The following is a 25,738-nucleotide window of genomic DNA, read 5'->3' as shown; positions in this document are numbered from 1 at the left end:
CTCAGCCCCCCACAGGGCAATTCAATGGAAACAACATTACACTTGTTCTGCAACAGACACCGACGCTTCTCAGATAAATAATCATTTAAATTAGTTCGTTAAATTAACTAGCATTGAGCCACAGCAGTGCCTGCTCAGGGGAGACTTTTCTGCTCTGTCCCACCCCCTTCGGGTCAGCATCTTGAAGAAGAACCTTTCCCCGTATTCCCCCCCACCCCAGTGAGAGATCTGGGCTTTAGCAGCATGCATGCCCCCTGCCCCGCTTCAGGATCTAAAGGACCAGCTCCCAGGGAACGTGTGCCCAGAGCCCGACGGCTGGGAATCTCAGCAGAGAGGAGACGGCTTGCAGGGCGGGCTACGGAGACTCACCTCCCGTCTGAGCCCTGCATGTTTAGGGCCAAGACACGTTGGCTGGGAGCAGGGTGCAGTCCGGCAGCCTGTGTGGTACCCAATGGGCGGTGGGTGTCATAGGCATGGGGAGGCTAAGCCTCCCCTAACCCAGGCCATGGCCCTGCCCACGCTCTGCCCCACGGACGGGGCTCCCCCTCTCCCCAAAGCCGGCGGGGGCTCAGCTCGGGCCGGTGGGTCAGGGCGGTTCGGCTGAGGCTCCTCCAGCTGCGGTTGGTGGGGGGGCACGCTCGGGGCTCCGGTGGGCGAGGAGTGGGGAAGGGGAGCAGGGGGAGGCCTCGGGCAGAAGGGGCGGGGCTGGGGGCTAGCCTCCCCGAAGGGGGCGTTCACCCACCGCCCATGGTGGTACCTGTTTTGAGGATAAACTGAGGGGTGCAACCCCCAGGCTGTCAGTCCGGCCCCTCTCCCCCGCAAGAAACGCACTTGCAATTGAAGGAGGGGAAAAACAAAAACAAAACAGAATTTGATCAAAAGTTTTTTAAAAAGGAAAAGAAAACCCTATTTATTCCTACTTCAGATCTTTGAGTGCGGTCAAGCAGAGGGCATCCCTGGACCGATCTCAGCCCCACGGTGGAGGCGGCCCTGGGGACAGTTCATTCCTGGAGCGGCCACGATTCCTCCTCCAAACCAGGAGTCACCTTAGCTCCCCATGCTAGGTCCTCTTACAGAACAGAATTCAAACTCCTTCCCTTCACTGCGGGGGGGGGGGGGGGGGGGGAGAGGAAACGCAGGCAGCTGTGCTCTGTCAGTGAAGAATAATTTAACACTCCCACCACTCTGCCCCCACTTTGATCGCCAGCTCACCATTCCCACTGGGAAGCAGCACTGGGGGGGGGGGGGGGGGGAGGGGGAGAAAGAGAGGTCGGTCTAAAACCCCATCAGCAAAATACTGCATGGTACCCCTCCCCCCCATAAATGTTTAAAAAAGGACACCATTACAGCTTCCACCTACAGCAGCATTCCCATGTGCCGCCCCCCCCCAGAGCCCGCCCCCCCGGCAGGGGAGAATGGGGGGCTGTCAAACCAGCCCCGCTGCCTCATTCGGACAGAGAGCAAACCGGTCTGGCGAGAAGTTGACTATTCTTCCGCTGTCCAGGGTTCAGTTCAACAGTGCGGCAAACAGCCCCAGTCCCCTACGCAGAGCGGGCAGACCAAAGAGATGGGTGCACCAGCAAGCCACGAGGGCCCATCCCACGGGGGCAGCCTCTGCGCCGCCCTGAAGGCCGGCAAGTCAGCGTTGGCTTGGCCGCAAAGGGATCCAGCCACCCCACGACTGTAAGGATTTCAGATGCTCTGCTTCTGAGCCTTGACACAATGCGGCCGAAAGCCACGTCAGCCTGGCCGAGGGGGACTCCGCAGCCCTCTCCCCTCTGTCTACCTTCTCCAGGACCAGCGCTGTCCCCAGCAGCCAGCCCCCACCACGAGCAAGGAGCCCATTCGGGGCCCTGCGGCGCAGCAGTGGTATCTCCGGCCCGGTGGATGTTGGGACGCGCTGGGTGACAGGCAGCCAAGGCGGAGGCCAAGGCAATGCAGGGAAATTCTAGTCCACGTCCCATCAGAACTGCGTAAGGTTCTTGAGGACACCTAATTCAAGCATCCTTTTTATTGCTAATGCCTCGTGCGAGACATTGTGCTCCGACGCCTGCGAGACAGACAAAAGAGAGACACAGACAAAAGAGAGCTCTTTAGGCCAGATGCCGTGGCAACAAGCCCCCTGATAAAAGCCTAGCTAGACGGGAAAGGCTGTGAGTCCAGCTCCTCCCCACCCTGCCCTGTCGCGGTTCGCCCTTCGTGATGCTCAGGGCAGGGGGGGGGGGGGGGGAGAGGGGCGCCTGCAGCTTTAAAAGGGGACTGTCATTGTTTTAAGAGCTGAATATTTAATGCCTGCAACTGCCGAGATTCAGCCTGGATTCATGCTGCACTTGTGTTTTAGATCAGTGGTTCGCAACCTTTTTGGGCTCAGGACCCATTTGTAAATGTTTATGGCCTGTTGTGACCCAGGGTGTGGAGGCCCTGGGGTGGTTTTGGTCAAGTCCTGCCCAGCACTCACCTCACAGTGGCAGCTCCTGCACCTCCTGTGCTGTGGGGCTGGCTGGGCTTGGCTCTCCGCTCTGAGCCTTGCAACCTGTGGAGTCACAGCGCTGCTCTGGTTTGGCCCCATCCCTCTGACTGGACCAAATTTGTGTGAGTGGAGTTGTGACCTGGTTCAAGGGGTTGCAGTGCCACTCCCTCAAATTTGGCCTACCTGGGCTCCCATCGTCATGACGGCTGGGCCAAACCTCAGTGGTGCTGGGACCCCAGAGGTTGCAGAGCCTGGAACGGGGAGGTGAGACCAGCCAGCCCTATGGGACAGGAGCCGCGGGAGCTGCCACGTGACCCTTTGAAACGTTCTGGTGACCCAATTTTGGGTCCCGACCCATGGCTTGAGAAACCCTGCTTTAGATGACACCATCTCTCTGAGGAGGGACTCTCTTCATTAGCTATTTATTAATTGTATTGCAGTAGCACCTAAGAGCTCCAGTTGTGGACCTAGATCCCGGTGTGCAAGGCGCTGTACAGACAGAATGAAAAGATGGTCCTTGTCCCAAGGATATGGCAAGCTAAGCGTTCTGCTGTCTGTACAGGGCCTAACACATGGGGGCCCTGATCCTTGCTTGCTGTTCCTAGACACTACCATAATACAGATAGTGCTACTACCCAGAGTATTTCCTAGGTATCCCCTGTACTTACTCTGGGGAATACTCCAAATGCCAAGGGAATGGAAGAGTTTTTATGGATCATCACTGTCATATGCAGCACTGCTCTCTAGTGGATGGAATGCATCAACGCTATTCATGGGTATGACCAAGGGTAGTGACCACAGCATATGGAGGGGCGGTATAACCCCTAGTTCTATTACATACCGAATCCAGACAGCTTACCGCTAATACGTTAATAACACAATTCCCACTGGTGACGTTTGTAAAGCCCAGAGATTCGCACAGGAAAGGTGCTGTGCAACAGCAAAGCGTGATCACTACTAGAGGGGAAAGAGCGCACGGTCACTTACGGCCATTGACTTTAGTGTGATTTGCTCGTAGTAATGTATCGTCTGTTTCTTATTGGCAGAATCGGGGTATCCAAAGCCTGCGATATGTACCAGGTCACAGAAGTGCAATGCCAACGTGATGGCTAATAATCCCGTCGTTGGTTTCTAGAGGGAGAGAGATGAAAGGGCTCAGGGTGATTAAAAAAAAAAAAAAAACATACATGCTGGGTTCAGTTCAGAGTGGTTTTCTCCCCCCTTCTCTCTTTGGGGACAGGTCCTGTGTATAACACAGAGGCTTGGTATGCGTTATCATTAGAGCCCAGAGTGAACACTGGGTCCAGGCTCACCAATGACCATGGTGCCTTGTGATACATGGACGCAGTTCGTCACATACGCGTGACTTAGAATGAAGGTTCCCCACTTAGGAAGGGCAGCTGCTAGCTATAGGGCTGCCGCCATTACGAAGTGGGACTCTCGGTTTTGTCCTGCATATATCACCACCTGCCTTATGGGGTATAAAACATCTGGACTAGACAAGAAGGGGAATACTGGGTCATGAACTCCAAGACACACATGGATTTTCCAAGTTGCTCCTTGAAAAATCTCCAGATGGGGAGAGCCCCTATGACTGTGTCCCAGGTCACTAGGATCTGCCATAGATCAAGGCACTGAGAATGGCTAGTTTAAGGAAAGCTTTATTGCCCATGACTGCAATGCATGAGTATCCAAACATGGGGGGGAGGGGAAGGATAGCTCAGTGGTTTGAGCATTGGCCTGCTAAACCCAGGGGTGTGAATTCAATTCTTGAGGGGGCCATTTAGGGAACTGGGGTAAAAATCTGTCTGCGGATTGGTCCTGCTTTGAGCAGGGGGTTGGACTAGATGACCTCCTGAGGTCCCTTCCAATCCTGATATTCTATGATTCTATGAGCACTGCTTAAACTCCTGTCCCAGCATGCACTGGGCTCAGCGTGAATCTGGGACAAATTCTCTCCCAGTAAGGAACCTGGAGGGGTGATCCCTGGGACATTATACCCTCCCCTCCCAAAGTTGCTGGACAGAACGTTGAGGACAATGGAGACTCCTGCATGAAAATCCATTTATGGGAACAAGGAGAAAGTCATACAAACAGTTTCTCTGGACGTGGCAACACCACAGCCAAGTGCACACCTTCCTTCAAACAGCCAGCTGCTCTGGAAGGAGCTTCCACCCGGCTAAGCTGGTACGAGCCATGCTGAGCTGGTCTCAGCTGGAAATGATCTTCCCCCTAGCCAAGCTGGTCTGGGAATCTCTCTTTGCAGATCTTTTAGTAAGTTACTTCTACCCTGACCTATAAGATTTCCATGCTTGGGACATTTCTCTCTGCTTGACATGGCTGGGAGGATGTGAGCCTTGATAGAAAGAGACCAGAGAACAGAAGAACAACTTATTGCCTCTTCAGCCAACTTCTATTCCCTTCCAGGGAGAGGAAGATATTCCTCTCTGGACCTGGCAGCCCCCCATCCCCGAATGACGCTGTTCCATTTGGACATCTGCTCGCTCCGATCCCCCACATCGCTAGATTTAGAGTCACTGTGGCTCTGCACAGTTTTACTCATTCCTCAGTTATATGCTGTTCCATCCATAGAATTCGGCAACATCAACACGAGGTCAGTGTATGCCAAAGATTTGCTCCTGGGAAGCAGCTATTTCGAAAAGGACCTGGGGGCTGTGAGGAATAATCACTGAACACGAGCTCCCCATGTGATGCTGTGGCCCAAAGGCCTAATGCGATCTTTGGCTATATAAACAGGGGAATATTGAATAGGAGGGGTTCTATTACCTCTTTGTTTGGCACTGGTGCGACGGCTACTGGAATACTGGGTCCAGTTCTGGTGTCCACCGTTCAAGAAGGATGCTGATAAATTGGAGAGGGGTCAGAGAAGAGCCACGAGAAGGATTAAAGGATTAGAAAACCTGCCTTATAGTGATAGAGCCAAGCAGCTCAAACGATTTCATTTCTCAAAGATAAGGTTCAAAGGTGACTCGAGCATGGTCTGTAACTACTTACATGGGAAACAGAAATTTGATAATAGCAGGCTCTCCACCCTAGCAGCCAAAGGTCTCCAGTGGCTGGAAGTTGAAGTTAGACAAATGAAGGCTAGAAATAAGGCAGAGGTTTTTAACACTAAAGGTAATTAAGCATTGGAACAACTGTGGTGGAGTCTCCATCATGGTAAATTTTTAAATCAAGACTGGATGTTTTTCTAGAAAATCTGCTGTAGTTCAAACAGGAATGAATTTAGGGCAGTTCTCTGGCCTGGCCTATGCAGGAGGTCAGACTGGATGATCATAGTGGACTCTTCTAGCCTTACAGTCTATGAAGCTATAACATTATTTGTGAAACAGTGACTGGCTCTGGGACATTTAAACCTCTGCACCTCAGTTTCTCGAGCTATAAACGAGGACCCCACCACATCTCTTGCAGGTCTGTGGGGGCATTCGCTAGTCAACCATTCCAAAGTGTTTTGAAGATGCAAAATGCTACGGTGTTACAGCGCCACTACAGAAAAGGATGAGAAGAGAATTCCACTCTGAACTCCGCAGACCTTCGTACCTTCCGCCAAACGTTATGGGTTTGTCTGATTTCTCACAAGTGATGGATAACAAGGAAAATCTATTCAGCTATTTCTTGCATTATAGATGCACACAAAAAAAGGCCATCCACGAATACCTTGAAGCTTTAAAACAACCAAAGAAATTGGATAACTCAAAACCAGCTTTGTGTGCGCGCGCATACACACACACACTTATAATTTGACTGCACTGACCAAACAAACAATAGAAGGATTCAGTGCAGAAAGATCTTCATCCTTGAGCAGAAGCCGCTTGCTAGCTTCTCCCTCCAGAAGAGCAGCTTCTCTGGTTTAGACTCGAGCTACAATCACTTCCCAACAGTGGCCAACTTTCCCCCCAACAAAGCAGTGTGAATATAATCTCAAGGATGCAGGGAAACAGAGGTGAGCGGGTAGCCAGCATCTCCCCACACCCGGGAGGCCCCGTACTGCGGGCGGATGGATCACCTATCATTTTATCTACAAAGCACCGTAAGAATCACCCAAATGGCCTTCACCTTGATCTCCTCCTGCTTGGAAAAGGCCAGTAATTCTCCAAACCGTGTTGACCCAGCCCTGGGCTACTCAATAAGTCGATGGGGCACGAAGGGGAAAAGGGTGGGGGCAGTGCAGCGGAATGGCACCATGCCCCCTTAGCGAGTTCCAGTTGGGACTGCCCTGTGATTTAGATCCCGGGCACCGTGAGTCTGTCTCGCTCTCTGTGCCCCCAGCACACCGGCTCCCTTACCTGTTTAATCTTCCGCGGTTGCTTCATGGAAAGATTAAGCAATTTAGCAGCAGTAATTTCCATAAAGTAAGGGTTCAGAATTCGCACTTGCTCAGGATTGGCATCCCAGATTAAAGGGGGCTGCTTCCAGAATCCCTTGCGAACCTGGAAAAGGACAACAGGAAAAGTCAGGGGCTGTTCTTTCCCCACTAGGGCTGCACCAGGCTTGCATCCAGCAGCGAGAGCAAAACAAGGCAGAGGAGAGGCCAGCCGTAGCCCCCCGCGACACTTACTCGCTTCTTGTCATTGAGGATCATCTCCAGCCATTGGAAATCCATCGGTTTAAATGGCACCAGCACCAGCAGAGTATCCGGGTTGTTTTCCCGTCTGGGGTCGAAGTGCGCGGACTCTGGGTAAAACAGGCGCATGGTGGTTTTGGAGCCCACATCCGCCTCGTACCCATGAACCGGCGCGTTGTTCAACCTGAGGGGAGGGAGCGCAAGATGAGGCAGGGGCTATTTCATACGGGTTCCATTTTCCCCATGACCTGTCCCATTAGCATCTCACTTCCCGTCCCCAGCGGAGACCCTTTCAGAGATTCGAGCCACCTGCTCGCCACACTTTGACGTGATAGATGTTAGGTTAGGGGACGTGGGGACAGGATCCTTCGGGAATGAACTCCCCCGGGAAGTAAGCCCATCCCAGCGCCACCTCCCACTCTGGGTGCCAGGCGCATTGCTTTGACCTGCCTTCTCTAACAAACCCCGAGCAACGTGAGTGTACATTTCCACAAAACCATCCAAACCAAACCCCTCCCCTGCACACACACCTCTCCCTGGGACAGGATGAGAGAGCAAACACAGGACAAATGTTAGTCACGTGGCTTAATGCATAACTGCAAGGCAGGGTGGATAAAAATCAATGATTTAAAAAAAAAATCTGATTTTTTTTATTTAAATCAGAATTTTTTGATAAAATGCTTTTTGAGGAAAAAACCTATCTAAAGATAGTTTTAATTAAGATACATTATAGCTCAAAGATATCTAATCGTGGAATAGGGATTATAAATTCTAATTCTATAGTATGAGACAATATATTCATGTAATGTTTAAGAAAAGTTTTATAAATGAGTTCCAATAGTTCATGGATTAGGGACCCAATTTTATGGGGTTCCACAGGCTTCTGTATAGATTATTTGCGTTAATTTTTCTATCTACCGAATGGGACTCGGTATCTTCCAGACTGAGCACTATCAGAGATGCTTAGTTTTGCAGTTCTCAAACTGTGGATTTGTGTCTCCAGAGGTAACATGCTTGTTAACAGCAAAAATGTTTTTAAATAAATAATATATAGAGGTGAGAAATAACAGACCTCAACTCTATTGTCCCTCTGCAAATTTGTGTACACAGAGTCAATCCCTTACCTCTCTCTAAAAGTGCAAAGTTCAATGAATAGAAGATTGTTGGGGGCGGAATAGATCTGGACAAGGAGAAGAAGCCTGGAGATAAATGTGAGAAGCGAGGGACATATGCTTTTTTGTTAAAATATTATATGTTTGTTGTTGAAGAAAAAAAATCCAGAATACTTAACGTTGTTGTTTTAGTTAAATAAAACAGTTTAAATGGCTGTCTGGTGATGTTCTCCTCCTAATACAGCCTGGCAAGAAAATCCTCCAAATATTAATGATTAACCTGTTGAATTGGAGATAGTTCACCTCCCAATGACATCATAAATATCTGCTTCAATTACCTTTGGTAAATGAAATCACCAGACAATCATTCATTTTCTGATATAGCTGCAAAACTAATCTGAAAAGTTTTCAAAATAAATCCCTGTCTAAAAATGTATAGTGTGTCCCTTCTAAAAATGAAACCTACATCTAACTCTGAGTTGTGAAGAATATGTATTAAGGTTATAACAGGGGTTCTCAAACTGGGGGTCAGGAACGCTCAGGGGGTTGTGAGCGTATTACATGGGGGGGTCAAGAGCTGTCAGTCTCCACCCCAAACCCCACTTTGCCTCCAGCATTTATAATGGTGTTAAATATATAAAAAAGTGTTTTTAATTTATAAGGGGGGGGTCGCACTCAGAGGCTTCCTATGTGAAAGGGGTCACCAGTACAAAAGTTTGAGAACTACTGGGTTATAACAACCAACAAGAATGCACTTTTATGTAGAAAACCATGATTAAATCGAGTCTTCCTGACTAGTGATTTAAATCAAATCCACCCTGCTGCAAGGTGCTCACACACTACAGTGACGAGAGTGGTAGAAGGGCCTGATTAGACTAGAATTTCCAGGTTAGTCCTACCTGTATCTCCCACATCCCTTGTGTAAATCTGTGCATTTCCGTTCAAATCAGAGCTGAGGAACTGGCCTAAGGAGTCTGAGCACCTGCTTCTCGCTGGTGCTGGCAATTCCAGCTCCAGGAAAGCCCAAAGCATCCCCACTACGTGGGCTGCCCCAGGGACCCAAGAGTCTCAAAGGCAGCCCTGCTATGTCAGGGCTTCTGGGCTGCCTGTCATGGAGCCAGGACCATGCGGGCTCTCTGGACTTCCAAGCTCTCTGCTGTGATGCCAAGAACCTGGCACTCTTGAAAGCCCTGACTCTAACTCAAGCTTGGCTCCTAGATCCGCAGCCTGGAGTCTGGAAATCCTGGGGTCTCTCAGGGTCACTGCCATCAAGCTGATAGCCTGGAGGTCCTGGAACAGGCTTCCCCATATGAGCTTCCCAGGGACCCCGGATTTCCAGGCTCTACAGCTCAAAGGGTAGCTCCAGGGCCAGGGACCCCAGAGCTCTCAGACTCCTGGGCCACATTTCCATGTTTCTGTTCAGGATTTCCTGTTCACCAGCAATTCTGTCTTGGCCAGCTCTCGTCTGTGCTAGCCCCGCTCCGTGGCTCTGCCTCCTTTCATGCACTCCAAAGCTAAGTCAAAGGAAAAGGGAACGATACGAGGCTCACATGCCGCATCAATTCTGGTCCCTCAACACGAAAAGAATGCATTCCGTTTTCCTCCATCCCATTAACGTACCATGGATCCCGGAGTGTTCATCTCAGCCGGTCCCCAGGTATCTGTGAACATTCTCCGCTGTGTCCAAACTGATGTGATGGGTCCTTGGGGGGAGGAAGACCAACCCTCACTGTACTGAATCTCCATAGTGCCTTACCTGATCACCACGTCGTATTTGTTGATTGCTTCCCCCATGGAGCTGTTTCGGAGCCGGTGTCCGTTCCCCACCACTGCACATCGTCGGCACTTCATGCTGCAAAAGAAAACAAACAATCTCAACCAAACGCTCTCACCGTTCTTTTCATCTCCGGGGGATTCTCTCCCCCTTTACATTGAACAATTTAGTTCTTTACACATTTTTAGAAGCAACAAAAACAGCCTCGACTCCTTGGCGCCCTCTAGGGTTGAGCTTCCTGCTGCCCCAGGGGGTGCAGTTTTGCACGTAATGGCTTTGCGATGCAGGAGGTCAGACAAGATGGTAATGGACCCTTCTGCTTTGAGATCTATGAATCTGAAAGCACTGCATTTTTACCAGTGGATTCCAGGGGAAATGCAGGTGTGAATTCCCATTGCTGCTTTCCCTTGGCCTAGTCAGTAGGGCCATTTCTCTGATGTAGACACTTGCCCCCTCCCACTCACTAGGAACCAAACTGAAATCTCAAACCCATTTATAGACTCATAGACTTTAAGGTCAGAAGGGACCATTATGATCATCTAGTCTGACCTCCTGCACAACGCAGGCCACAGAATCTCACCCACCCACTCCTGTAACAAACCCCCAACCTATGTCTGAGTTATTGAAGTCCTCAAATTGTAGTTTAAAGACCTCAAGGTGCAAAGAATCCTCCAGCAAGTGACCCGTGCCCCACGCTGCAGAGGAAGGTGAAAAACCTTCAGGGCCTCTGCCAATCTGCCCTGGAGGAAAATTCCTTTCCGACCCCAAATATGGCAATCAGCTAAGCATGTGGGCAAGACTCACCAGCCAGCACCCAGGAAAGAATTCTCTGTAGTAACTCAGATCCCACCCCATCTAACATCCCATCTCAGACCATTGGGCAAATTTACCTGCTAATAATCAAAGATCAATTAATTGCCAAAATTAGGCTATCCCATCATACCATCCCCTCCATAAACTTATCAAGCTTAGTCTTGAAGCCAGATATGTCTTTTGCCCCCACTGCTCCCCTTGGAAGGCTATTCCATAACTTCACTCCTCTGATGGTTAGAAACCTTCATCTAATTTCAAGTCTAAACTTCCTAGTGTCCAGTTTATATCCATTTGTTCTTGTGTCCACATTGGTACTAAGCTTAAATAATTCCTCTCCCTCCCTGATATTTATCCCTCTGATATATCTATAAAGAACAATCATATCTCCCTTCAGCCTTCTTTTGGTTAGGCTAAACAAGCCAAGCTCTTTGAGTCTCCTTTCATAAGACAGGTTTTCCATTCCTTGGGTCATCCTAGTAGCCCTTCTCTGTACCTGTTCCAGTTTGAATTCATCCTTCTTAAACATGGGAGACCAGAACTGCACACAATATTCCAGATGAGGTCTCACCAGTGCCTTGTATAACGGTACTAACACCTCCTTATCTTTACTGGAAATACCGCGCCTGATGCATCCCAAGACCACATTAGCTTTTTTAACCGCCATATCACATTGGCGGCTCATAGTCATCCTGTGATCAACCAATACTCCGAGGTCCTTCTCCTCCTCTATTACTTCCAACTGATGTGTCCCCAATTTATAACCAAAATTCTTGTTATTAATCCCTAAATGCATGAGCTTGCACTTTTCACTATTAAATTTCATCCTATTACTATTACTCATTTCACACAGACCCCTGAATAGCAATGGGGCCCCAGTCACTACCAACACAGCTAGATTCCAATTGGAGACCCAGAGACAAGAGATACCCTTTATCAGCACATTAGACTGCAAACAACACATGTTAACACCCAAATAAGGTGGCAGGTGCATATAATAAGCCCCCTGCTCAGTGGACAGCAGGGATTGAATTTGAGACCTTCATCACTAAAAGCAAGAGCCCTTACCGCTTGAGCTACAGGAGTAACTCCTCTAAATTGGCACAGAAGTAGACTCTTATCCTCTTAGGTGAACTACACTCTTAGCATGGGTTACATATTGTTCAGCAGGAAAGGCACTGGGCTGGGATTCAGGAGATCTGGATTCTGTTCCCTACTGTGACACAGACTCTGTGTGTGATCCTGGGTAAGTCTCCATCTCTCTGTGCCCCAGTTTTCTCATGTGTGAGCTGGGGATGCCACCCCAGCAGCACAGGGAGGTTGTGGGGTCCAAAGAAGGTCTCGAGCCTGTCAGACGGGTGATACTCCAGAAGTGCAGAGGCAGCATCCTTCCGCAGGCCTCAGGCACCATTCCGACAGTTATGGCAGGTGAAAATAAAGTGCCCAGCTGCCTGATGAAGAAGAGAAACCTGCTGGTGCCAGAAGCTGGGGTGGAATGGAGCATCCATGTGATAAGCCAGCCCTGCAATTGGACCACGGTCAGAAAGATCTCCAGGCAACTGGAAGCTGCTTCACCCAGTCAACCCAATTCTTCCACCAATTTAAGCCACTTCAGAGAGAGGACTCCGTGGCAGCAGCTTGTCCGGGCCAGTCTCTCCCCTTCCACTGCTGCCTCCAGCTTCCTGGAGAGCTGCTAGAGGCAAACGCCAAGAGGCCGGATTTCAGCCCAGAGCCTATAGATAGTGCACTGAAAGGCAGGCAAACACAGGGGCTGAGCCTGTCAGCACACTGCACCTCCCCTAGCGAACCACAAACAGCCCTGTATTGCGTGAACAGCCTCACGCTCCAGCTCGCCAGGGTGCGACAGGGAGGTGGCTGCTGCTGCTCAAAGCCGGCAGTGTGGCCTAGCGACTCCAACACCCCACTGGGTCGCAGGGATCCTTGGTTCTATTCCCAACTCAGCTCCTTGGGCAAGTCACGTCTCTCTGTGCCTCAGTTTCCCTGTCTGCACAATGATGCTAATGATACTGACCTCCTTTGTGGAGCTCATGGAGATCTACGGAAGAGACGAGCTAGGCGTTAGTGTTTTATTGCATCAGGGACAGGCCTTTAACTGGCCCAGCGACGGCCTCTGCAGCATGTTCCATAAGCCCTGGCTTGACCCCAGGTTTGGTTTTTCCTTCTGTCCTAGGGACAGCAGCCTATGCCCGTACAGCCCAGCTACTGGAGACAACAGCCACACGAGGAAGGGTCTGGTTACATTGTTCAGCCCTGCATGGGAGTTTTGTTGGGCCTCCTGAGATCTGGTTCTCGTTCCTGATTCTAGGTGGGCTGGATCAGTGGATCCTGTTCCTTTGCTCTGCTACAACGGTACCCCAAATCTGCTGTGGTTGTAGGAAGGGGGGGGTCACTCGCCCTGTATTTCTGACCCACGCCTCGCATGGTCCGTGCTTGACTAGCTCAGACAAGCAGACAGACCAGAATGAGAGAGCGCCAGTGCTCGGCTGTCAGACAGAATCACGGGCACAGCAAACTGACACTGCAACTCGTTACCCGCCTGCCAAAAATCAACGGCTCGTTTTGCCGTATGTCCCCAGAGAGAGTCCAGCAATTTACTCCATTTTAGTGCAAACAAACCGCCAGGCCGCTGACTGGGGCTGCAGCACCATGACATCATGTCCTGGAGCACGTCTGTCAACACGGGGCTGAGTTACAGACCGCAAGTCTGCCAGGGGCTGGGAAATCCAATCCTGCCACTGGCTGCAGGAAGGCAGCACACTGGGGGCGGGGGGTGGGGTGGCTCATCCAACCAAATCCCTTGTGCACATCAGAAATCTGCCCATCAGCCTGGCATGCAGTTTGGCCACCTCGGTTCACAAGGGGCCCAAGGACTGGAACAGCAGGGGGGCTGCGGGGCAGGACTGAGGGGCGTCAGCAGAGACCCACGGACTGGCAAGGCAGGGGGGCTGAGCCACATGGAGAAACAGACTCTGTCCACCCCTCCCTCTCTCTCTTCTCACAGTTTACAAGGGGAGAGGAAGCAGCAGGAGAGTGGGCGGCTGCGGGACAATGCCAGGGAGGGGAGGAGAGATGGGGCAGGGCTACAGATGGGGGAGACATCTGGGCAAAGCCCCACATACACACCAAGGGAAGGAGAATGGGGCAGTTCGGGGATGATAGTGATCAAGAGGTCACTGGTGGGGTTTGGCGATGTGCTCCTAACACACACAGAAGGCCAGGGTCTCTGACAGTCAAACACCCCAGCACGTGCATTCACGCGCCAGAGGTGGTTGTGAAAGGGCGCAGCTCAGGGCAAGGGCAGCTCTTCAGGTGGGCAGGGCAGCCTACGTAGGAGATGGAAAACTCCGACTTCAAACCCCCCTCCACGGGTTAAATGAAGCCCGGCGTCGGGCAGTGGCAACACCAGTGCCATGTGCTGGCGGTCCACCGATCTACGGCAAGACGGTGGGGAGACGGTTCTAAGGAGAGGTGAGAGCGACTTGTATGCTTCTCCGCCAGGAACTACGGATGGGAGGACATCTCAGTCCTAGGGTAGGAGTTCACACACCTGGCTGCTGGATTTTCGGGCAGCCAGCACCTGAGCTGTCCTCCAGAGGGTTGGGGACTGGCGGTCAATTTAGGATGAATGAAAAGAACCTGATGACGATGGCAGGGGGAGAGAGGGTGGTAGGAAAGAGACTCCCAGGAAAGAGGAGGAAGAGATGGATTGTACCCAAGAAGATGGTAAACATGTGGACCTTCGGGCTGCCTCAGACAGACACAGTTGGTGGATGTTTGCATGACAACCCGACCCCAGCTGATGGGGAAGAAGACTCCATTATCTCTTCATCTTGATCCAGAGCCTGGTCAGATGATTTATCAACATCCACGAGGGGACCAAGAAGGAGAACGAGACACACATAGGCCAATATAAATGGACTTCAGCCTCCTTGGCATTCAGGCCAAGAGCTTCCTGTGTTCACTCGGAGAGGGGGCTCTGCTGGGTTTAAACCCAATTTTTGGTTCATTAAAACCTTTGCTAGGGATCTTCTCATCCAGCATGGATACGGGCTGGCAGTGACTGAATGGCTCCAAATGCCACCTGAACCCCAGTGACCTACATGAAGTGACTCTGAAAACTCAAGGCCCTTGCCAAATCCCACGCCTCACAGATGGCTCTAACTGGCCCAGCAGAGAAGCCAAGGGCCGGATGGGCTGTGGGGCCTGAACCCATCATAAGGGCACACTGGTATTACACAACACACGGGGGGCAGAGGGGAGCTAGCCCTGCACTTGACTGGTGGATAGATGGACTTGAGTCTCCAGAGCGCTCAGTCCAGCCCCTTCCACAGCTCTGTGACGATCATTCACCTGACAATGGCAGCACGTGGAATCAGATGCGCTGGGAGGAAACGTTAGATGCTCTGAAATTACCTTTGGATGCTTTCGGGCACCGAGTAGCTGGTGATCGCTAACACCCGGAGGAGAATGTCTTCTGCAAAGGAATGCAAGAGGGCAGTTAGTGAGGTCAGTCCTCCCCAGAAGCCATGAGATCCCCATGTCAGGCACAAGACCCCAGGCTACCCCCAAGCACCACATGGAAACCAGAGAGGGAATTCTTCTCTTGAAGGGCTGTTTCCCTGGGATCATCCCCTTTCCCACCATCAAAGGCTCCACCCCCATCCTCCCTCTGGCCAAAGGCAATTAGGCCTGGCCACCTTCCAAACCCAGGCCCCTCTGCCATGCGCTGACTGGCCGGGCTGGGGAGGTCAGGTAGAGAGAGGGGTCAGTGCAAGTAGCAAAGATGCTCTGAGCTCTGCCCAGGTCTTTCCCAGTGGACGGACCCTGCAGCACATCCATGCCGGAGCGTCCTCCTAGAGGCTGTGGCAGCCACGCGAGACAGAGAACGAGCCGTGTCGCAGGAAGGAAAGCATGTAGTAACTTAACAACCCCTGGGGCTGGCGGCGGAGACAGAGGCGGCCACGTACTTATTGATCAGGCAATGGTTGGAATAAACAACATGCACTTAGGTGCCTCGAAGCAGGAGCACTGAGCAAGACTGGGTACAGCCTTCCTCAGCAGCTGTCCTGTTAACCTGTCCTCCCTGTGTCAGCACTCCCCAGCCCCAGGGCTGCTCCCAAATGCACTCGGTGCAGAACCCTGCTTCCTTGGGCACCCTTGTCTGTCTGCATCCATCTGTTGTTTCTTGTCTTAGACTTAGATTGTACGTGTTTTGGGGCAGTTTGCACAGTACCCGGCAGAACGGGGTGTTAGGCCGTGACTGGGGCTCCTAAGTGCTACAAATAAATAATGACAGTAACAACAGACGACTCTCGCAGGCTCCTCTGGAGACTGCATCTGCACCAGCAGATCTCCTACCCACTATTAACACATAGCGCTGCCCAGAGCTTCCCTCAGCACCTATACACCTCTCCGCTGAATGGAGTTCACCACACACGTCAACACCCATGGGGCGGGCGGGCAAGGAGGAGCTGGGAGCAACCGGCCACCATCTGTCAGTGAACATGAAGTCTCACGCATCTCCACCATTGGATCCCTCCCTGCCATCCAAACCCCCGAAGTGAACTGCTCCTTCCAGGACTGAGGACTTGGGTAGATGTTCAGGAGAGCTGGCAGGTTCTCAAGGGGACAATATTGAATGCACAACTGCAAACTATAATGGGAAGAGACCAATATGGCTCCATCAGGAGCCCTTTGATGACCTGAAAATCAGAAAAGAATCCTACAAAAAGAGGAAACATGGCCAAATTGCTAAGGAAAAGTGCAAAAGAACAGCACAGGCATGCAGGGACAAAATCAGAAAGGCTAAGGCACAAAATGAGTATTACCTAGCCAGGGACATGAAAGGCAATAAGAAGAGGTTCTTTAAATACATTAGGAGCAAAAGAAAGACAGCGGCAAGCATAGGTCCTCTACTTGGCAGGGAAGGAGAGCTAATAACTGATGACATGAAGAAGGCGGAGGTGTTGAATGCCCATTTTGCTTCAGTCTTCACTAAAAAGGTTAATAGTGACTAGACACTCAAAACAATTTATATTCACAAGAGGGAAGGAACGCAAGCCAAAATAGGGAAAGAACAGGTTAAGGACTATTTCGATAAGTTAGGTGTATCCAAGTCAGCAGGGACTGATGAAATTCGTCCTCGGTACTTAAGGAATGAGCTGAAGCAATCTTGGAACCATTAGTAATTATCTTCAAGAATCCATGGAGGATGGGTGAGTCCCAGAAGGCTGGAGAAGGATAAACATAGTTCCTATTTTTAAAAAGGGGAACCAGGAGAACATGGGGAACCACAGACCGGACAGACTAACTTCAATATCTGAAAAATACTGGAACAAATTATTAAACAATCAATTTGTAAGCACCTAGAGGATAAGAGGATAATAAGGAATAGCCAGCATGGATCTGTCAAGAACAAATCATGCCAAACCAACTTGATTTCCTTCTTTGAAAGAGTTTCTGGCCTAATGAATGGGGGAAGCAGTAGATGTGATAGATCTTGATTTTAGTAAGGCTTTTGACACAGTCCCACATGACATTCTCATAAGCAAACTAGGGAAATGTGGTCTAGATGAAATTACTGTAAGGTGGGTGCACAACTGGTTGCAAGACGGTACTCAGAGAGTTGTTATCCATGGTTCACTGTCCAGCTGGGAGGGTGTATCTAGCAGGGTCCCGCAGGGGTCAGTCCTGGGTCTGGTATTATTCTTTTAATGACTTGGCTAATGGAGTAGAGAGTATGCTTATAAAATTTGCAGATGACACCAAGCTGGGAGGGGTTGCAAGCACTTTGGAGAACAGGATTAGAATTCAAAACGACCCTGACAAATTGGAGAACTGGTCTGAATTCAACAGGATGAAATTCAGTGCAGACAAGTGCAAAGTACTTCACTTGGGAAGGAAAAATCAAATGCACAACTACAAAAATGGGAAATAACTGGCTAGGTGATCGTACTGCTGAAAAGGGGTATAGTGGATCACAAACTGAATACGAGTCAACAATGTGATGCAGTTGCAAAAAAAGGCTAACAACATTCTGGGGTGTGTTAACAGAAGTGTTGTACGTAAGACACAGAAGGTAACTGTCTCACTCTAGTCGGCACTGGTGAGGCCTCAGCTGCAATGCTAAGTCCAAATCCGGGTGCCACACTAGGAGTGAAGTGGACAAACTGGAGAGAGTCCAGAGGAGAACAAAAAGTATGATTAAAGGATTAGAAAACCTGACCGATGAGGAAAAGCTAAAAATCTGGGCATGTTTGGTCTTGAGAAAAGAAGACTGAGAGGGGACCTGATAACAGAGTTCAACCATGTTAACAGCTGTTACAAAGAAGACGGTGATCAATTGTTGTCCTACCTTCAGTGGACATGGAAAAAGTAGTAATGGGCTCAATCTGCCGCAAGGGAGATTTAGGTTAGATAATAGGAAAATCTTTCTAACTCTAAGGCCAGTTAGGCTCTGGGATAGACATCCAAAGAAGGTTGTGGAATCCCTGTCATTGAAGGTTTTTAAAACCAGGTTCAACAAACCCCTGTCAGGGATGGTGTAGCTTTACTTGGTTCTGTCACAACACAGGGGGCTGGACTTGATGACCTCTCGAGGTCCCTTCCAGCCCCGTGTTTCTATGACCCTATCTGTCCCTGCTGGAGGGGAGCCCACCAGCTGCCAAAAGCCAGGAAGAGTGGGAGGGAGAGGACTGCTGCCATCTCCCAGCAGCAGTAGCTAGGGAATAAAAGAGACCCACATCTGCTGTGGCTTTTGCACAGAGAGGGACACATACACACAGGAACCAATGGGGTATACACGACCAAAAGCAATCACTATTACTTCAGCGTTGCCAGACTTTGCTGTGTTATGAACGATGTTAAGGCTCCTACAGCTTGGGATAGGCATCTTTTTACTGTTTTTAATCTAGATAAAATAGTCTTTATTCTCCTTTTTAAAAAAAGACTCAGTCATGCAGTTAGGGATCAGAAACAGTATCATGTGACTGACAACCAATCACGCATCATGGGCAACAAGTTGTTGCTAACCATTTGTGAACGCCCGACTAGCTGAAAGTTTTTCTCACAACCTGGTCAAGCAACCGTAAACACCTTTGTAAGAATTCTATGATTTCTATGATTCTAAGACTTTGATTCTAAGACTTTGAAAAGGGGAGCAGAGTAACACTTCCAACAGGCTGATACCCTAGATTACATAAACCTAGTATGTTGCATGTGCACTTGCCCCTTTCTAAATAAAAAGGGAGGAATAGCTCAGTGGTTTAAGCATTGGCTTGCTAAACCCAGGGTTGTGAGTTCAATCCTTGAGGGGGCCATTTAGGGATCTGGGGCAAAAAAATAAATAAATTGGGGATTAGTCCTGCTTTGAGCCGGGGGTTGGACTAGATGACCTCCTGAGGTCCCTTCCAACCCTGATATTCTATGATTCTATAATTCATCTGTTTGTGGGTAATTCCCTAACTGAAAACAGGGGTCAGCTGATGAGAAGTTATTCGCAACATGCCCACGGAAGGGCCATGCAAACCATAAGCAAGTCCAGGGCAGAGCCAAGAGGCCACAGGAGAGAGCAGATCAAGCCACATTGGCTAGATTGCAAGTAAGAAATAGGAGGCGGCAGGAGAGACAGAAAAAGCAGGTGCAAAGGAGAATATATTTCCTTTCTTGTGTGCCATGCTGCAGTTAACCAAACCCCAGGGATTGGTGCTGCAGGTTTGCTTACCGCTTCCTTTAGTCCCATATGGCAACTCATACGGCGACCGGTTCTTCACCCAAAAGTAATCATTTAGGTGTAAAAACATTGGATGATCCCGTGTGTAACTGCAAGGAACACAGAGCCCGATTAGCCAGAGGGACGTGCAAACCTGAACTGAACTGGCATCTTCAGCTGACTTCACAGTCTATTCTCTGCCCTTTCCCTCACCCCCAGAGCCTGCAGTGCCAATCCTCCCCCAGCTCCCACATGCCACCCGTCCCCTGGGAGCAAAGAGCAGCCCTGCAAAGGCCCAGCTCCTGCTTGGGACAGTTACTCACTTTCCTATGAGCAGCGTGGCTTTCTTTTCCATCTCTCCTCGGGGACACGTCGTTCGGACATCTTGCACGGGGAAAGAAAAACTGTAAGGCAAACAGCAGAGATGGTGATTTCCCCAGCCTGGGCCCCACTCGCATGACGAGCCGTCCTTTCCACGTCCGGCGAGCAGGCGCAAGTCCAAGTGAGAGCAGAGCATGTCACTGCCAGACAGTAACTGAGGGCTTGGGTCCCATGTCACCTCCAGGCCATGTGCCACTAGCAGAGCTTATTGCAGAGGAGTCATGGCAGAGCCTGAGGGAATCTCAAAGTCGGTAAAAGCATCCCTCTCTCGACTGACTGCTATATGCTCAAATACTAGGCTCTTAAGCCCACCCTAGAGAGAGAGCAGCATGCAGAGACCAGAGACGTCACTCGCATCTTCAGCTCTAGGCACAAGCACCAAAGAAAACTGCCTAACATCTTTTTTCGACTGCTTATCCTCTGCACTTCTCTTTTAACCCTTCAGGTGCGTCGTCAAGTAGAGGAAAAGGTGCATTCTTATATCCTGTGAACTAACCCCATCGTCTAACTCGGCCTGCAAACACGCATTTAAAACTACAAACAGCCTTCTCCGGGATTTTACCTCACGTAAGTTACCAAGTATTAGCTAACGTGGTAAGAATGCACCTCTTAGTGAAGACAAGGCTTAGACGCTCACTCACCGTGATCTACGGCCCAGATTTTGCAGGCTCATCCCAAATTCACCTTGGACAAGCACTGAGCTGTCCCCCAAAAATCATGATAGGCTTGGGCGGGGGAACCCCCAATGCATTGTTATGCAATGTCATCACAACAAGACAGCACTTACAGGCGTCCTTCACCTGTTGTGCGGCTGCATTATAATCGTGTTTATCCTGTAGGATGAACTGAGGAGGTGAATCTCACCAGCCGATCCAGACTAGATAGGCCTCCCTCTTATCTGGCCAGAAGCGGTGTCATTTAGCTATCCCCGCCTCCAGCTCCACACGGTTCCTGAGATCGAGAGCGTGTCCCTTCCACGCACCGTGTCTTAGTCTCAGAGCGGGGCAGCCCAAAACCATCAGGAAAGGGCAGAAGAGAAAAGGGACTTGCCCCCACTAAGACTTTAAAAAAGACACTCACAGATGTATGTACCTTTCTTCGCGGGATATATAGTACCACGCCATCACCAGAAAGAACGCCAGCCCTAAGATCATCTTCCATCCTATGAGAGACAAAGAACATGCTATAATGCTAGGACCATGGAGCTGTCACCGCACAACATGCAGACCTCCCATCAGCTCAATACATGGACCTTGGTTTACAACCTTTTAGCCGGATCTCAATTCACAGGCGAAGCCCTGTGTCAAAGCCAATTTGAATTCATTTTTTGAATAAGGTTTCATGGGGCAGTTTGTCAAATGCTTTAGTGGTGTGCAGATCAGTTCTCCTCCTTCCCTCCCACCCCTGGTGCCTATGGTATAATGCCAGGTCCAAAGTAAACCATTGGAACTTACAGGGCCAGATTCACGCCAGTCCTAACTAACCCTTCCCAAAAATGAATATGTGAAGAAAATGCAGACACATTCCAAAGGAAGAGGAGATGCAATTTCTGGATCAACTTCTCTTCTTCGCTGACTTCAGTGGAGTTTTGCCCATTTACACTAGCAGGGAATTTGGCCCTCTGGCAGTGGTTTCTCATTAACCCTGCTTTCTCCAGAGCAGCGGCTGTTCCATTTTCTTGCTGTGCCTGTATGGAGAATGCAACTGACCCTTTCTTTCATTTCGTAGATTTTTTTAAGGCCAGAAGGGACCATTATGATCCTCCTGCTGCACAACACAGGCCAGAAATTTCTCTCCCTCATTATTGCATCAAACCCAGTTCTAGTGGTTGAGCCGGAGCAGGATTTTAGAAAAAGACATCCAATCTTCGTCTAAAGACTTCAGTATTATGGCAAACCCACCACAACCCTAGATAAGTTGCTCCAAGGGTTAATTGCTTTCCACTTAAAAGTTTGCATCTAATTTCTAGCCTGGATTTATCTCGTTTCAGCTCACAGCCCACAACAGATCTTGTTATGTCTGCTAGATTAAAGAGCTCTCTATTAGCAGAATTTTTCTCCCCACAATGGGGAATTGCCTGAGGTGATGCTACTGGGATTTGAACTTTTGGTTCCAGTGGGTCTGGCCAACCAGCAGCTCAGCCCATCAACTCAGCACCGCCCTCCTTCTGCTGGCACCGTTAAACATCTAAGGAGCCTGCCCTTCTGCAGGGAGCAGTTGTCATTGTGTGATGCACGGTTCATGCAGCACGTTACAGAGGGTGGCACATGCTGCGCTCTCTCTCTCTCTCTCATATAGAGATTTTACCTTTAGTTTCTTTTTGTTTTGAGATTTCTCAAACTAGAATAAAAGTCATTCAGGCTCAAAGTGCTTGTTCGCTGGGTGTGTGTAAAAGCAAAATTTATAATGGCAAAGTCCGATGCATATTGGATCACTCAGAGAAAAATAAAGTTTGACAAGTCCGTATTTCAGCGCAAGATGCAGCAATACAGAAACCAACGTGTCTGCTCCATCAGTGACTGATGGGAGACTGAAGGTCCAATCCTGCAATTTAGGAGACCGAACTCCTCCATGATTTGAGGTCAACCTGTAGCTAGAATACAGGTCAAAGATATGGAACTGTTATTAAGAGCATCAGCGCTTACGTTAGAGAAAACTGTTATAATTCATCAGGCTACTGAGATAACTTCAATGCAAATTACTCTGACTGGGTGACTGGTTGTCAGACCAGAGAGCAGACTTGGGTTGGTGCAATAGGAGAAGAAAAAGAAGCCAAATGCACAGAAAACAGCTAAAGGGGAACAACAGCATGGAGCCCAGAGTTTGCAGTGGCACATGATGCAAAAGGAAATGTCTACCCAAGCAGCATCCAGCATGAGAAACATACTGGAGAGGTGTGTGTCACACAAGAAGATGACAGAGAGGAAGCTGTGCTCATTGGTATAATGATGAAGCGCAGAGGCCGTTAGCACCCATCAGCAGGGAGTCCCAAAAATGGCACACCTGACCAGGTAAGGCTGGGGACAGGAGCACACCCCTGGGTTATGAAAGTTGAAGCAGCTGATTAAGTGTGGCTATTTGAGTCACGAGCACTGGTCCCACACAGCACTGAAGTCCTGGAGGGCGCCACGGAATAACCTCAGCCAAAGAAATTTGCATCTGAGATAAATTTATTATTTCTGTGGAACAGACACTTCCTGCTCAGCAGCTCCTGCTCACACGTAGTGAGTCAGAGCCATCTGCCAAGCTCCTTAGCTGGCCCAGACTCTTATATCCAGGTGCGGCTAGTGATATGTGCACCACAGGCTGGGCTGTTTAATCTAGCTTTATTGGTCTTTACAACCAGACTAGACCTTATCTGCCTGCCTTGCTTAGCCCTTGCGTTCACTCATCCAGAGTCACCTAACCAATCACAAGCTGATCCCGGCTGATGCACCTTGCCCCAGCCTGCCACAACCCCTTCCCTGGCTCAGCGTACCCTGCCTGCCACCGGCCAGCCACAACAGTCTCCTCACGTCTCTTCCCGCTGCCCAAGTAACAGCTGGTGTCCACCTAAGATGGAAGGATTCACAGTATTCCCCCATTACCTTCCACCTGCCCAACTTACTTGTTTATATTTGCCCATCACTATAACATGTAGGTACCAAGTACAGGGAGTAGAAGCTCCAACAGGGACCTCTGGGAACTACATCCTAGTCCAGTCTCATATGGGCTGTAGATTCATGGGGCGGGGGGGTTGATTTCCCCTTCTCCAACTCCCTACCCCCCCCCCCATACACACATATTAGCCCAGCCTAAGGAGGAGGGAGGTGGGAAAAGACGGCCAGACCAGATACAGTGACAACTGTACATATCATGAGAACATAAGAACGGCCATACTGGGTCAGACCAAAGGTCCATCTAGCCCAGTGTCCTGTCTTCCAACGATGGCCAATGCCAGATGCCCCAGGGGGAATTAACAGAACAGGTAATCATCAAGTGATCCATCCTCTGTTGTCCAGTCCCTGCATCTGCCAGTCAGAGGTTTAGGGACACCCAGAGCATGGGGCTACACCCCGACTATCCTGGCTAATAGCCATTGATGGAGCTATCCTCCCTCTCCCCCCACCCTCCTGGAGAAGACAAAAAGCTCCCTCAATCCTTCTGACCCCTTCTTTGTGCCACCTCATCACAGTGTGCACAACCCTCCACACACTGGCTGATCCTCCAGAGCCACCGCGAAGGACAGAATGAGATCAAGCCCCTGACCCCACTGGGAAGGTGATGAGTTATCCCTGAACTAGAGCCTGGTTCAACCATACGTGGGGATGTGTCACTCCTGTGCGAGGCTCCAGCCAATCCAGGAGCCAGGAGCTGGTCTGGTGACTCTCAGGGCAGGTATATAAACCGCTCAGGAGACAGAGCTGCTCCGTTTGCCCAGCTCACTTCATGGCTTGGAACTCTCCCTTGCCCGACAGTGGGGACAGACTCCACAGGCCTCAGCCTGCTCCAGCCCTGCTCTGGCTCCAGCCTGGTGCCCAGTCCTACTCCTGCCTTGTTCCAATCCTGCTCTTGACTCCTGATTCTGGCTCTGATCCTTGGCTCTGACCGTTGGGCCAAGCCATCCTTGCCTTGGTTTCTGATACCCACCTTGTCCCTTCCCCAGTTTGGGGGTCTCCATGGCACTACTAGTCGGTATTAGTTTTAAACACCACTCTGTACATGAATCACCCGTGACCCTGCAAACCCGTCTCAGGGAAAGAACGCAAAGCGACAAGGACTTACGGGACTTGTTGATCATTTTTATCAGCAGGGGAGGCGCCACCCGGTGGCTATTGCTCTCATCGCGGCCACTGCTGGTCACCTAGAGTGGGAAGAGGAAGACGCTTTGAGTCGTACCTGCCAGGCAGAATATCTGGTCACCCTGCACACATCCCTTCCCCTCCACGCTGCCTGGCACTGAAAGTCCTGCCTACAGATATTCAGTGCCATAGAAGCACCTGCATTAGTGTGGCCTGTGTAACAGTGATGCTAGCATATATATATATCATATATATCATCTGGTCACACACTCAGGGATTCAAAAGTGTCTCAGTGAATTAGGAGCATAAGTCACTGTTGCAAATGAGACACTGGAAGATTTCTATGCAGAGAGATTACAGATCGGTGTTTAAATTATACATGCCCTTCAGTAAGAAAAAAATCAAAACCATTGAAATTTCTGTTTGAAAAAATATATTTTGTTCCATATGAACAAAATGTATTATGTTACAGAAATAGGACTTCAGATGTCTTACATATGAGCTTCTGTTTCCAGGTATAGTTCACAAACATTATATGCCATGAAATGCTGTAGGTCAATTGTTAAGCACTTTCACAGTACTAAAAAAACCTAACTATACATATGCACTTCTAATCCATATTCACATAGCATTATATTTATGCAGCTGCATATTATTCCATAGGGTATTGCAGATAAAGACTAATAACTGTACTTCACTTCCCATGGAATCCCTGATGCATAGTACAACTAAACATAGATTATTTATTAGGTTCTGAGTTAAAAACATGAAGCGTCATAAGTTCAGACTGCACAGAGAAAGTTTTCCCCATTGAAGAGTTCTATCCATGTTGTTATCAAAATTAATTAGACGCGAATACTTTTCCTTGCCCTAACTTTGCAAGATGGGGTACGCATAGTGATAAGCCACCTTCATTTTCAATTCACATTTTAAAAAAATAATTCTGCGCACACACACACACACACACACACACACACACACACACACACACACACACACGTAAAGTGAGAGACAGCAACCACCCAGACTGACAGCCGCTGGGTCTGCACCACGCACCAGATGTGCTTTGCAACTCCTGGAACCAAGTAGACCGC

The 25,738-nt window shown here is 49.6% G+C and overlaps 1 protein-coding gene across 2 annotated transcripts in view; it reads right to left on the bottom strand.

Annotated features, from left to right (window-relative positions):
* Positions 1 to 1,904: 1,904 nt before the first annotated feature.
* Positions 1,905 to 25,738, bottom strand: part of ST3GAL4 (ST3 beta-galactoside alpha-2,3-sialyltransferase 4) — a 145,194-nt gene continuing 121,360 nt past the window's right edge. The window contains exons 4-13 of one of the 2 annotated variants that reach the window (XM_065416960.1): positions 24,628 to 24,706; positions 20,944 to 21,025; positions 19,806 to 19,886; positions 19,495 to 19,592; positions 15,186 to 15,246; positions 9,924 to 10,019; positions 7,050 to 7,239; positions 6,778 to 6,921; positions 3,458 to 3,601; positions 1,905 to 2,050 (exon numbers count right to left, since the gene is read on the bottom strand). In XM_065416960.1, the coding sequence (XP_065273032.1) occupies positions 1,964 to 2,050; positions 3,458 to 3,601; positions 6,778 to 6,921; positions 7,050 to 7,239; positions 9,924 to 10,019; positions 15,186 to 15,246; positions 19,495 to 19,592; positions 19,806 to 19,886; positions 20,944 to 21,025; positions 24,628 to 24,643 (999 nt within the window). In that variant the 5' untranslated portion in view covers positions 24,644 to 24,706 and the 3' untranslated portion in view covers positions 1,905 to 1,963. The remainder of the gene's footprint in view (positions 2,051 to 3,457; positions 3,602 to 6,777; positions 6,922 to 7,049; positions 7,240 to 9,923; positions 10,020 to 15,185; positions 15,247 to 19,494; positions 19,593 to 19,805; positions 19,887 to 20,943; positions 21,026 to 24,627; positions 24,707 to 25,738) is intronic. The other variant, XM_065416961.1, reaches the window with a different exon arrangement.

The sequence above is a fragment of the Emys orbicularis genome, chromosome 15 (assembly GCF_028017835.1).
Source record: "Emys orbicularis isolate rEmyOrb1 chromosome 15, rEmyOrb1.hap1, whole genome shotgun sequence".
Classification (NCBI taxonomy): domain Eukaryota; kingdom Metazoa; phylum Chordata; order Testudines; family Emydidae; genus Emys; species Emys orbicularis.
The sequence above is the reverse complement of the archived record's forward strand: the minus strand, read 5'-3'. Positions and strand labels throughout refer to the sequence as shown.